At 38.6% G+C, this 14,347-nt stretch overlaps 1 protein-coding gene across 3 annotated transcripts in view; it reads right to left on the reverse strand.

Annotated features, from left to right (window-relative positions):
• Window positions 1-14,347, reverse strand: part of LOC145684389 (uncharacterized) — a 101,834-nt gene that overhangs the window by 37,915 nt on the left and 49,572 nt on the right. Inside the window, exon 1 of one of the 3 annotated variants that reach the window (XM_081756664.1) lies at window positions 6,033-6,373. The exons of 1 other annotated variant lie outside the window; for it this stretch is intronic. In XM_081756664.1, the coding sequence (XP_081612790.1) occupies window positions 6,033-6,126 (94 nt within the window). In that variant the 5' untranslated portion in view covers window positions 6,127-6,373. Of the gene's footprint in view, window positions 1-5,790; window positions 6,009-6,032; window positions 6,374-14,347 lie in introns of those variants that run through there. One more of the 3 variants, XM_081756674.1, reaches the window with a different exon arrangement.

Below are 14,347 nucleotides of genomic sequence, written 5' to 3' on the forward strand. Positions count from 1 at the left end.
ATGATCGAAAATGACCGATATCATATTAGTAATAGTAAAAAGTGACTGACCAACGGAACTTATTAATATATATTTTTTTTATTTTAACCCAGTGAAGCGAGAAATTGACGCTAGCACGAACTAAAGAAGTTATGTCAAAGATCACACAAAATGACAGTGTAAAAACAAATAAGATGGAAGAGCAAAGAAAAAGAAACTCGTGATGATCACCTACAACATTCTTGCTGATCAAAAGCAGGAGGAAATATTCGGCACAATAACTGAACAGAACCTTGAAGGTGACACATACATAGAAGCAAGAATCGAGCTAAAAGCTGGTTTCAGAATTCGACCATAAGGAAAATCAATACGTCAACTAGTAATTGAATTAGCACACAAGTACAAAACAGCTCCTTAGAAATGAAAAACTACTTGTATGATGCACTTTCCGTAAAGGATTTCATTTCTATCCTCAAATACCTCAAATGCTGATATAGGGCATATTGTCAAATACTGTAATTTCTCACATACGAAGGCGCATCAAAAAGTTTCATGCAATTACCCAGAAGAAGCCCACTCTGTAGAACTCTTGTTACCATGATATTAGTCCTTCTCTACGTAGTCACCGTGCCTAGCGACACGTTTTTTCCAACGGTTATTTACTTCCCATAAGCCCGTTTTGTAAACGTCTGCAGTTTGGCTTTGAAACCAGAGTTCAACCTCACAAATGACCTCATCCTTGCTGTCAAAATTGCGTCCTCTGAGTGAATGTTTCATTTGAAATAAGTCTGGGGAAGTGAAAGAAGTCACTTTTTGCTAGGTCAGGTGAGTATAGGGCGGGATTAATTCATATCCTAATTCCACTGCCTTCATCATGTATGTATGAGCTCGTGCATTGTCTGTCAACAGCAGCACCTCTTTTGTGACCAATCCACAGCGTTTCTTCTTCAGTCCCTCTTGTAACAATCAGAAGATGGGAATAATACGTACCAGTAATAGTTTGTCCTTGTAGTAGGTAATTTGTCACGATGACCCCTTCACGGTCCCATAAAACGGAAAGCATTATCTTGGCTGCAGTCTTCTGCAATCGTGCCTTTTTAGTGTTAAGGTAGGAAAGGTGTTTCCATTGATTGGTCGTTTCCTTTGTTTCTGGGTCATAATGATAAATCCAACTTTCATCCGTTGGCACTAGTCGGCCGAAGAAAGTCCTTCATCCACCTCTCAACGATTCAACATTTCTTTTGCAGTGTCCTCGTGATTTTTCTTCTGGAAAGGGGTGAGCAGTTGTAGGACCCCAAAGTGCTGACAGTTTCTGAAAATGTCGCTGGTTGTGATACCTACTGCACACGTACCAATTTGAATGGTTAACATCCTGTCTTCCATTATGATCTGCTCAAGTTTCTCCGTCAAGGTGACATCATCAGCGAAAGATGGTCTTCCAAATCTAGAAACGCCCGCGGTGGTCATGTGTCCAGTTTTGAATTGCCATTTCCACTTGGATACTATCTTACAGGAGGGGAACTTAAGTGGGTTTGGAGGCATTACTTTCTGAATCACTCTCGTATATGACAAGATTAGTGACATATTGCATCAGGAGGGAAGATCTAAGACGACTGCCATACTATGAAAGACTTCAATAGTGTACTGGGAGGAAAAAATGAAAATGAAATGAAATTTTTGAGTTTTACGTCCCACAGTTATGCCGGTTACGCTAAAGGAGACGGTGATGATGAGAGATGGAGGAAAAATGGTGGAATGAAGAAAGTGGGAGGAAACGGGAGACCCCCGAGAAAACCCACGCACACGGTGTTTGTCCACCACAAAGTTCACTTGGCAGGAGCAGGGTTTGAACCCGGGACCCCAAACACCAGAGGTGAACGCTCTACCACTAAGCCACCGCGGCCCCTAATGTACTGGGAGAATGAGCTGCGAGTAAGAAGATGGGACGATTTGTGCTAGGTAGAAGAAACGCGCGATGAGAGATGCTTATCAACTTCTGTAGGCAACATGATATGATGGTGGCGAACATGTGCTTTAAGGAAAAGGTTCCGAATCGATTACATTCTTGTCAAGCAACATTTCAAGAATAGTGTGTGAGATGTGAAGACACTATTAGGAACGGACATTGATTCGAATCACAATCTTCTAGTGACGGAAATGCAAATCTGGTTAAAGTTAATCAAGAAAAAATAGAGGAGAAATCAAAAATGACTCTTAGAGCAGCTAAGAAGTTTGAACAGTAATGTGAAAGAAGATATTGAAGAAAAATTCTGTCCAATGGGTCATATGGTATGCAGTATAGAAAATAGATAGGTAAAAGTTCAACAGATTGTACTAGACACACTTCACAACCAACTGTTTATTATTAATGCACTGACATTTAAGCTATAGAATGTCACTTGTTTCATCTTCCTATCACTTCTTGTTCCAGAGTAATGGAGCAATCCATGGCATTCAGTGGTGACGTCCGGTTGAAACAGCGAGCTGTCATTGAATTTCTGACTGCGAAAGGTTATGCGCAAAGGAATATTACACCATTACGACCCAGAAACGAAGCGTCAGTCGACGGAGTACCGCCACATGCCCTCTCCTCAGCCAAACAAATTCAAAGTTGTCCTAACTGATGGCAAAGTGTTGATAACATTCTGCCTCATCCTGCTTATGGTCCGGATCTTGCGCCCTGCGACTTTTGGCTCTTCCTCAAACTTAAGGATCACCTTAAGGGCCAGCGCTACTGTTGTGACACGGGGGTAAAAGCGCTACAGTTGTCACGCGGAGGTAAAAGCAGCCGTTCGGCAATAGTGCCACCAGCAGCCACCACCATTTTTCGCCGACGGCACGAAAAATCTTGTTTCTCGTTGGCGCAAGTAATGAGGACTATGTTGAAAAATGATGCCACCATTTGTAGCTGACATTACAAGCTTACCACTGATACATGTATGGGTGCTAATGTTGGTATTTATTTTGTACTAAAGAGTAAAAAATAAGTAATTTTTAATTATCAGTAGAATTAAAATACAAATATTATTTAAAAAGTAATTAACAAGGAACACAGACAGCATGATAAGTTATCAATTGCCGTTGAGTTCATTTTTCTAGTCGCTGCCATAACCTAGATTTTTGGGTAATTCAAATTCTCGTCACACCGTAATTTCTATGGATGGCAACACTGAAAATTCTTCCGATTCGTATTTTCGGGTGTTGAATAACATTATCTATTACTGAGGTAACTTACATTTCATTATCTCTTTTCACCTACGAAAAACTAGCAACAGAAAAATTGATAGCTTTTGAAAAACATTTAGTAGTCTGGCCCATTAAGTAACTTCCTAATTTACCACGAACATCAAAACAAAACGAAATGGAGTAGGAAAGAATGGTATTCGACTTTCTAATATCGAATTAACATCTTAATCCCGAAATTAAGGCGTTTAGGCCCAGTTTATGCATATCATTCAAAATAAACCTAACTGTTGAAAAATCATAATTCTTTTACTAATTTCCTTCTTATCGTTCCCCAAAATATTCGCGTTTAGCGACATGTCAATACGTGACTTAGCATAGATGAAGTTCAATGGAACTAAACTAGAATTTTTGAAAAATTACAATTCTTTCACGATTTGGGTATAAACAGTGTCCAGGATTTGTTATAAAAAAACTGGTAGGTGACCAGTGAAAAAAAAAGTACGAACGCTATCTAACCGACTCAGGGCAGGGCACAGCTGATGGGTTCACACTGTACCGCGTCCGAAAGGAGCAGTAGCTTCAGCGACGGGAGGATACGCGTGAACTAGGGTAATGAAAACATGGGACTTTCGTAGTGATAAGAGTTCCTGTAGCACGTGTAATGGTTTCACTCTAGTAACGCTACATTTGTAAATATAAAATACAGTTCCTATACAATTGCAGAAATATTGCGCCAGCGGAAAATAGTTCTCTAATACGATTATTTTTCATATACGGTACACTTATTGATTTCAACCGTCGTAAAACAATTTACACTAGTACCGGTAACTGTAAATATGGGGTTAAGTTTTAAAGTTGGTCGTCCGTTTCTAGCAAAATTTTGAAAAGTTACCGGAAATGAATAATTTGCTTGTTTGTGTGCTTGATAATGTATAAGGAGAGTGAAAGTTGCGTTTATTTTCTTGTATAAGCAATTGCAAACATCGAACTATTTGGTAACGGGAGGGAACTACTTGGCGCAAAGTTACTACATGGTAGGATTGTGGGAGTGTAATTTATCATTTGTTTTGTAAACATGGATGCGGGTACAAAAACACTCAACATTGGATATGAGGTAACATTATTACAGTTTGTGAAACGATAAGGTGATAATCCGGAAAATCCATTAAAAGTAAAAGTCATGGCTTGATAAATCTAAAAAAAAATAAACTGTAGAAAACGTGGTAAGCAAATAACTATCAAGAAACGTGGAGAAAGTTACAATTTTCATTGTAACGGTAAACAACATAACGAACATGGCGGCAAGATTCTCTTGCTGATTCTAGAACATATGTCCCACTTTCCATTTAGCTGTAATAAAGATAGTAAACAACGTGCCGTGCGGGGTTCTAATCCGCCTAAACTCGCTAACGCTCGCTCGACCATACTGTGTGAATTAAACTCTGGTACAGAAAGGAACCAATTATTACGCTTTTAGCCAAGAACTAGGCGGACGGCCAACTTGGGAATAAATCCCTAAATTGAAATACAACTGTATAATTTTGTTCCTTATAAACATGTCTTTCCATGCACTGTGTTGAATTTTACCTATAAACAGGGCCGGATCCAGGATTTCTTGAGGGGGGTGCAGCAATAACTACCACTACATTTGATTTAAATCTTTAAGTTTTTAAATACCTTTCAGCATCTGTGCTGTGAATGAGGAATATTACTTAGTTCAGTGAATCCTTTTCCTTCAACCCTCAGAAAATCGACTTAAACTATTACTTTTGCAAAACTAAGCTTTCTTTTAAGCCTCAAACGGATACATGACAGCAGAAAGTTTAGGAAAATATTACTTTTTCACTGCTGGTTTCTCATATTTGGGGTTAATAGGTAATTTGGTTCTTTTCAGTACCAAAGTAAAATATTTAATTCACATAAGTTGGTATTGCCAAGCGAGCGTGAGCGAGTGAAGGCGGGTTAGAGCCCCGCAAGGCATGTTGGTTTTTGTCCTTACTACAGCTAAATGGGAAGGCGGACCTGTGTTCTAGAATCTTGCTACGGGGTGCATGTGCTTCGGTGCAACTGCCCCTAAATCTGGTGCTGCCTGTAAATTTTGCAAAAAAGTTCTTTCCCATAAGTTAATCAACACCAATGAAAGCTTACAAATCACACAAGAAATCCTATCAATTTTTTGGGTTAAGTTTAGTGTTACCCCTCCGCTTTTTATAAAAATCAGGAAAATTTACAGGAGAAATGAGGTAAGAAATGATAATTTGAAGTTTTTATTTGATGTTTAGGAATGTAAATTTGGCAGGAGAGTTATGCTTAATACGAGAAAAGATATATGGAAGTTAGTACTATTTGCCGGATGCGGAAGCATTCGTGGAAGGTTTCAGCAGCATGGTAGTTGTAAAATATGGCGAACAGGTGTAACAGATGCGCAAAAATAATGAAGAAAACCTTTTAAATTTTTGTGAAGCCCACGGAGTACTGAAGTTAAGTGAAATGTAACAATTTTTAATACTTTAAGCACTGTTTTTTGTATGTTGCAAAGTCCAAGGGCAACTCTGGACTGGAGGGGCAACTCTAAACTTAAGCCAATTTTTTTTTATCATATAACATATTTGTCACTTTACCAACCTTTATAAGGATGATGATTCTTACAATAATTACGGCAAGATTTACATGGCATGCTATAAGGACAATTACTATTATTGATCGAAAATGCACTTAAGATTTATTACTAAGTTCGAACATAACTTTGTTCCTTTTTTAATTAAAAAAAGTGTAATACAATACACATTATAAACAACACAAGTAACAATGTATTATTAGCAATCACGATTTAAATAATAATGTTAAAGAAAATGTGTATGTCAAACCGTTATTGTATTTGTGCTCCTTTACAAATACATCCTTAAGTATTAGGCCTACTACTGTTAATGAAGCTCTTTCCGCCCATCTGTGTTTAGGCATTATTAGAATAATTGTTAATTATAAGTGTTAACCAGGACGAAATTGCGACACAATTTACTGCGGGGACATCTATACAGTGTTGCCAACAAAATATAAGAATTATACTAATTGGCGCACAGTGCGTCGACCAATGGACAAAAATGAGAAAAGAAACCATTTTCTTCGGACTTGCAAATAGCACGGAATGAAGTACAAATGATTCACAAGACAGAAATCTCTAACCACAAACTGATGACAACCCGTCATCTTACAGAGGGCGCGCGTAAAGTTACCACATTAGACCGACCCGAGTCGAGATGACACTCGCACAACTATTATATTAGACAGACCTGAGTCATTATCTCGACAGCGATTGCATTGATGTTTCAGACCAAAGCAAAAGGTGAGACTTTTTGTCACTAGTGTGCAGTTATAGCACAGGTACGTTCTTTCCTTTACGACGAAAGATTGGTAATCATTTTTTACTGGTATATTTGGAATATCTCAAAAAAGCCTAAACATGTCTTGAGATCTCTTCAGGAATATCTTCCTTTAATGATTTCCTTTGGAATCAGCAATAGTGTGTGTGCAAGTGTCCGCAATATTGATTGCAATTAGTGAAATTGCAAAAGAAGACGCCATGAAAAACAAGGACATTTTTGAAAGATGGAGAACAACCACCAGCGCTAGTCGGAAGAAAGCGGAAACTATGCAGGCTACTTGTAGTCGTTATAAACTTGAAGGCGCCACGGAAGATGTGTACAACAGTTTAGAGAAATTTAGTAAGTTATTAATATGACCTTGAGCAGAAAAATTGAAGGATGTCGCAACAGAGTTTGGTCGGTTTTCCTAGCTAAAAATAAAGAGTGGTTTGATCGTGCATGTACATTTCCGGACTATGTCTCAACAGTGATAACTGCTCGATATCACAGCAACGTGAAGACCGATGTAGCTTGCTCTACTCGAAGTAGAACCAGTAAACAGATCGGAGAGTGCTCAGTAAAAACAAAGAAGAGGCGCTTAGATCTTGATAACTTAGGCAGTGATAGTACTGACTGTTCTTTTAAAAAACTAGAACTGTTTCAGTCATTTCATGCACTGCTCTTCATTATAATTTAGTGTCATGTAGTTTTGAGTCGTATGGGTTCGTGTTTACGAGTGCCGTAAACACTAAGGGTCTTATGCATAGTCGTTTTGACGTATGTTTAGCGTCATGCTAAAGGCCTGACTACTGCAGGAAACATATGTTAGTCGAACTCTTTAGTATGGGACTAATCAAACGTCAGAACTACTCTGCATAAGGCTTTAAATGTTTAACATAGTTTTTTACGTCCCTGAACGGGATATTATTTTCTATATAAATACAGTTGTCAAGTTCGATAACTTCGAGAACAACTTTGCTTCAATCTAAGTGAGCAAAGAACGCCTTGCGACACAATAAACATGTGATAAAAGCTTCAGTATAATTGAATGGGTGAGTTGAAAAAGGGACATATTCCAAAAACCTCAACTTTCAAACATGGGTGGAAATATGAACACATTCCAGAAATATCTTCGATTTTTCACACATACGTTCCAGTAGACTTCAGTAAAGAGGACGTAAAATTAATGAATGCCTTCCTTGTTCTTCTCAAGCGGTGTAGGTACATATAAAATGAATATAACCATCCCGGTTTAGCTTGCCTATTTTCTGGAATGTGTACCTTTTTCAACTCACTCGTTCAATTTGTTTTATTTTTGTCCATTACTCCCATATGCTCGACGCACTGTGTGGCGGGCCAAGAATTAAGATCAAAGTCAACGGTGGACTGTCCCGCCAAACCGAACAAACCTTTTACGGCGGGCCCCTGAAAAGTATTTAATAACAAAGATAAAATGAATATTTATCCACTGAAACATTTACATTATTTTCCTGGGTTCGCATATTTTGTGATTTTTTCTGGTTATAGAGATACATAATATGAAATATCAGCAACAGTCATCTATAAGTTAAATAGCATCGTATTGACTTTCGCATTTGATGCAAGGTGACCAGACGTCCCGTTTTAGTCGGGTGTCGGGACAGTCCCTTTTTTCCAACCGTTGTCCCGTTTTTTCTGATTCTCGAACGGGACGCCTAAATGTTCCGTTTTTAAGTAAAAATGACCTAATTAGTAAAAATAAAAGGTGTCCCGTAATTATTATTCAAAATATAAATCGTCAATGCAAATTCTACTCTCTTCCGTACCAAGACTTGTTGCCAAGGTTCAGCCGTGTCTAGAACTTCTGAATTTTCAAATGGGAATTGAGTGTTCGTGGTTCAAGTGGGAATTGAGTGGGAATTCTGAGTGTTCAACTAGTTAAAAGAATTGTTGGGTAGAACTTGCAATCGGGAACCATTATTTGTTGTGTGGTACACGTAAAGTTAGAAACGGTGTGTTATCATTCTTACTTGTGTACTTTGTAAATTGAGAACACTGCTGAGTCCCAAAATGCAACCTGGAAGTCAGATAACCCCCCTCACCGTAGCCGATTCGTATGCGTCCCGTTTTCGCAAGTGAAAATTCTGGTCACCTTATTTGATGTGAGGTACATATATTAGAAAAAATAATACATTTTCATTTGCATAATCATATACCCAAATTATGTTACATACAAAATTGTTGAACTTAATTTTAAATACTTTACTCAGCACAAAGAATTCATGATTTTCAAGAAGTAAAATAACCGAATTTAGTAGAACGTAACTAACATTGCCAACACTACTTACTCAACCTATTTCTTCACTTTCAATTTATCAATCGATTCTGTAAAAATCATACAGTTAGATACCCACTATAGGGGAGAATTGGCCAATGGCGAACGGGTGGTCAATGCCTAACACCCACTTCGCAACAAGTTCTGCCCTTATTCGGATGCACTGGCGGGTTAAACCAAACGTCTTGGCGGGGGCTCTTTGCTGTGGAGTGGAATATGTTTCCATAAATTACCCCCAAAATAAAGAAAGGTAAAACGGATTCAGGAAAAAAAGGGTAAAACATATAATTGCTACGGAATTTTCACTACAATGCCCCCTCCCCCAAAACGATATTCTGTCTCCAGGCCTGGTCGTGGCTATGCTTTACTAAATATTTCGCTGGAAAAATATCAAGTTAAACTTTTCTTGGAACGCTCATAATGTTTCTGTATTTTATTAAAATGAATTAGACAAAAGAATTTACGACAAGTTACAACGCAAAACGCGCTTTTTGGTGAATACCACCCAAGGCGTATCTATCGATATAATATTGTCGCGGTCTACGACAATGTTCCTGTGACATTCAAAAGTGCTAGTCCTCCTACTTTCTCCATACCATCATTTCATTCATTGCTCATCAGCACCGTCTCCTTTTGCCTAGCCCGCATAACCATGGGACGTAAAACTAAAAAAAAATCATTTTCATTTTTTCCATTCAGCCGCTTTTCGCCAGAACGAGATCGCAACTACGTTTTCAGTCGGTGCAATGTGGATTAAGATCGATCTGCACTGGCCACACTCGAATGTAGGGTTACAAGTATGCACAGCAGTTTTCGAATAGTTACGCGAAGATCTTCGTCACTGGTGGGCAAGGCTTCCAACGCAGTCCGTGATAGGGTTTCACCTTCCTCTTTAATTTTCTTCCATTTAGAAGTACAGATTTCAAATTCAGAACTAAGGAGGGAAAACAAAATTTTTTCTTCAGTTCCGATAGTTTTGTAAAGTCCGATAGTTTTAGAACGCGGAAGTGTTGCTCAGAGTTTTGTCAGTTGCACGTGTTGGCAATAGAATGTTGAGTCCGTATACGTTTAAAACTTCCGGCGCAAGACGCATTTTGATGTCTTCTTCTACGACCGACTCTATCAACGGAATGTAGACAGTTCTTCAGTAGTAAGATGCCGTGTCATCTGCCCTGAAGTGAGTACGATGTGTTTGTCTTTGGGTGAGATGAGGAGTTCGAATCTGCACGTCGACACTGGCAGCCATTCTGGATATTGCTTCGAAAATTGCCTTGAATTCTTCTTTGCTGTTTGAACGCTTCTTGTTTAATGCTGCGATAATGTCCTGAATGACATCTGACGCTGCGTTCAAGTCTAAATCCGTCTTCTGCAAAAGTCGATGAAGGAGAGAGTTATCGTGAGAACATCCTGAAGACAAGTAATAGTTACGATAAACTCGCTGTCGTGCATGGCAGAAGAAAGTGCCCGTGCTTTGTCTGTATCTAACTTGGATCACTTGGAACACACTGTAGAGCCTCACTAATTTTTTTGAAATTTCAAGTGAAATTGTAACACCATGTCGTTCCGCTCAACCCATCTCGTTTCACAAAATGTCTCCAATTGGCCACCAAGCGTAAGCTTAAGGACAGTATTACGTTTTGACGATGCGGTGGAAAACACAATGATCTCTTTCATTGTTCCCAGACACTTCCTCACGCACTATACTGACGATCTGAAGATGAGGCTGTGATTGCAATATGAACAGTACAGCGCGTTTGAAGCCTACTTCTGGATGTCCTGCACTGCCCTGCGACTTTGAGAGGTCATGACGGCGCAACCATCTGTACCAATAGCAACGCAGTTTTTCGGGTCGAGTGAGAAGTCTCGTAGCAAAGATAGAGCAATTTTTCCAATTTCCCCCCCAGTCAGTGAGAGTTCGAGCGGTTCTGAATCTTCGGATTCCGAGCTCGAACCAATGTCCTAACGCTTCAGCTCTGCTGATGGAGGATCAATGAAACTGAAGCAGTCTTCTCTTATTCCACCCATGTGTTCGTACCTTAGAATCAAAGACAGCTGAGATGTGTGCGAAACAACCGTAATCTCATCAAACATAATAGAATAAAACTGACCCTCCCGCACTCGATTGACAATATTATAGACGTGATTTCTCATCCACAACCCACAATGAGGGCATTTTGTATAGTTTTATTGGCAAAAATTGTCCTTTTCGATGCTTTCTTCCAGTGATTCTTTAAGACATCGTTACCACAAGTCATTCTAAATTTGCCCAATTCTCGAAAATTGCCCTCATTGAACTTAGTTTTTACACCGTCACCATCTGAGGTCCAATTATCCGCACAAGCATCTTCCCTGTGGCCTTGAAAAGCAATGCCTTGCCTTCCAAGGAATATAACATTCTACAACATTGATTTCAGTTTGCCGCGATTTAGGATTACTTGTCTTCTTGACGAGTTGATTTGATTCCCGACTGGTTTCACTGGTTCCCAGTAGTTTTTCAGAAACGTTTTTCCGACCTCAACAGCGTTAATGTACTATTATGTATTGTTGTGAGTTTCTAAAATACCGTAGAAAGTAGCGAATTTCTTCAAAGGTTTAGTCACAAGAGTTTGGAGGGGCATGTTTATTCGACAGCCCCCAACCAAACCCTAGCAAAAATTGAGCAATATTTACACACACACACACACACAAAAAAAAAAAAAAAAACCTTCTCATGGGAAAGAACTTGCCATGGATTGTTTTCCTGATGTTATGGCCTCAAGTAAAATCGTCCTTCTTCCTGAAATTTATCTGATATTATGACTCGAGTTATCGTTAGCGTTAAACGCGGCATGCTGGACAGACACAATTTTTAAATAGAATTTAAAGAATTAACCCTCTTTTGAAATAACGCAAGAACGATCCCAAACTTTCGTTCGTGTGGCGGTAAGCCACAAGCAACAGTGTGTGTAATTTTAATATTTTGGAGGGCTCTTGGGGGGGGGCGATCGCCCCCCTTCAATCCGCCCCTGTGCGGATGAAACTCTCCCAGCGCACCAAGCCGTCATTTCGAGGCAAGGAATCGGAGTGATATTAACAAATGTTGTTTTGCGTATTCGTGTTATAATATTCGGTTGGTCTAAACGTGCAGGTAATTCACTGACATATGCACTTTTTTTGCATTTGTATTCTACTAAAAATGAAAGTATGCATAGTTGTGAATGCAATAAGCTATTTCTTTACTTTGGGCATTGATTATATTTGATGTCATGATAAATTTTCATGGCGGCTGTGTGGGGCAACTGTTCGGTATTGCCCGCAATTGTTCACTATTATTTTTGTCGCGTCCAAATTGATATTTTACACACATCTGCACAAAAGAAGTTCTGAATACAGTGAAAGTAGCAATGCAAATACGTACAACATTGGTGTGGAAATGTCGGATAGGTTTGATTCTTCTGGCCATTCAACAACAGTAGGCAGTCAAATGTTAGATAAATCCAACTTACGTGCGTTAGAAACTTCACAACCCAGCTCATCAACTAGCTCCACACCTCGATGCAGTGGCGATTCCCGCAACTTGCACTCAGATACCAATAAGTCCGACTTTGCTTCATAAGTACCAGTTTCATTCTCTACAGTTTCTCCTATTCCGAACACATGTCAGGTCAAAAACAAATCTCAGGAGGGACGAAAAAAATAGCACAGTGAGGTTCTAACTTCTACACTAAGCAAAAGCTTCAGAAGAAAGAAGAAAATAAGATAAAGAAGAAACAGCGGGTTGAGCCTAAGAAAGTCCACGTTCAAAAAGACAAACAGAACAAAACAAAGGTAAGCTCGACGATCGTAAAGACTCTAAGAAGTGGGCGTGCTATTAGGAACAAGAATAGCAGTTTTTTCTCATCTGGAGGAGAAGATTACGACAACGTAGATACTAAGTGGCAAGAGTCTTCAACTGACGAAGATTATAATGAATTTGACTAATGAAGATATCTGTTCTGTTTGTAATGAATTCGGCAAGGACAAAGAATTGTGGTATCAGTGTTCACTTTGTGCAACTTGGACACATGCAGCTTGCAGTGGTTGGGAATTCAAAGGGAGTGCTTACAAATGTGATGATTGTTGTTAAAACGTCTTATTGTAGTAACAAATAGTTTAAGAACACTTAAAATTTCAAACCAATGATAGAGTGCCTGATGTTCTGTTTTATAGTAAGATTTTATTAATAATTTTGTTTTGCTGTTAGGTGTAGTTATCCTAGTATTCATTTGAACTGTGAAAATATCAATGTTGCATACCTCAGTTGAAATTATGTATATCTTTCCAACGTCCTGGTGGTCTGTTCGGCATTGCCAAAATGGGTGGGCAATCACGAACATTTTGATCATTTTTTTTAAACTTAATTTTCTACCATTTTCGAACATATTGTTTTACATATTGGAATAGAATTTTTGAAGTTTAAGCATTAAAATACCTTTCAGAAATTTCAAATCCTGGTTTTATTCAACAATTAACTTACTATTGTCACTCAATCCTTGTGTGTTCGCCATTGCCCCACTCTCCCCTATACAGTTAGGGCTATATATTTATAAACAACTAGTGTATTTTCAAAAGGAAACTAAAAAAGAAAAATGAATAATAGTGAAAAGTTAATTAGTTCAATTTCTCGTACCTTCATAATATTTATTAAATTGTAAAATAAGATGTTTTCATGGTGCATTGAAATTTAACTAAATATGTATTTGATTTCGACCACATCTAAAGCAAATGAATAGAGGAAAACAGGGGGTTATGGGATATGCCGCCTTATGCAGAGTCGTTTTGGTGTATGATTAGCGTCATACTAAAGGCCTGACTACTGCAGGAAACATGTTAGTCGAACTTTTTAGTACGGCACTAATCACGCATCAGAACGACTCTGCATAAGGCTCGTGAAGTATTCGGAGAGTCCAGATCCGGTGTCTTCCACCCTCAGAGGGTACCCCTGATTCACAAGAAAGCTTAGTGGAGATTGAATGTACTGAACCTCTATGAAATGTCCTCGCTCTAAAACTATCCTACATAACTTGACACTTGATTCTCCATAATTCTGACCTTTAGGCTAGTCAACATAATATAACTTCGTGTTTATATTATGTGAACTCTGAAATTATATTGTTCGTTTTTTTTTTTTTTTTTTTGCTATTGCCTAGTTATTGGTATTTCAAATTCATTGGTATATTTAGTTATAGGTTATAACTGTATACCTATTTTTGCACCCTCTCTCTCCCTCCCTCCCTCTCTCTCTCTCTCTCTCTCTCTCTCTCTCTCTCTCTATATATATATATATATATATATATATATATATATATATATATATATATATATATATATATATGTATGTATATATATATATATATAGGGATGCACGCGAAACGCGAGAAGTCTCGCGTCGTCGCGTGAACATTTTATGCGGGACGCGAGACGAGACGCTAGACGAGACTCGGTTAAGTCTCGCGAGACTTCTCGTAGTCTCGCAACATTTATGAAT

The sequence above is a fragment of the Thermobia domestica genome, chromosome 1 (genome assembly GCF_964235325.1).
Source record: "Thermobia domestica chromosome 1, izTheDome1.hap1.1, whole genome shotgun sequence".
NCBI lineage: Eukaryota > Metazoa > Arthropoda > Insecta > Zygentoma > Lepismatidae > Thermobia > Thermobia domestica.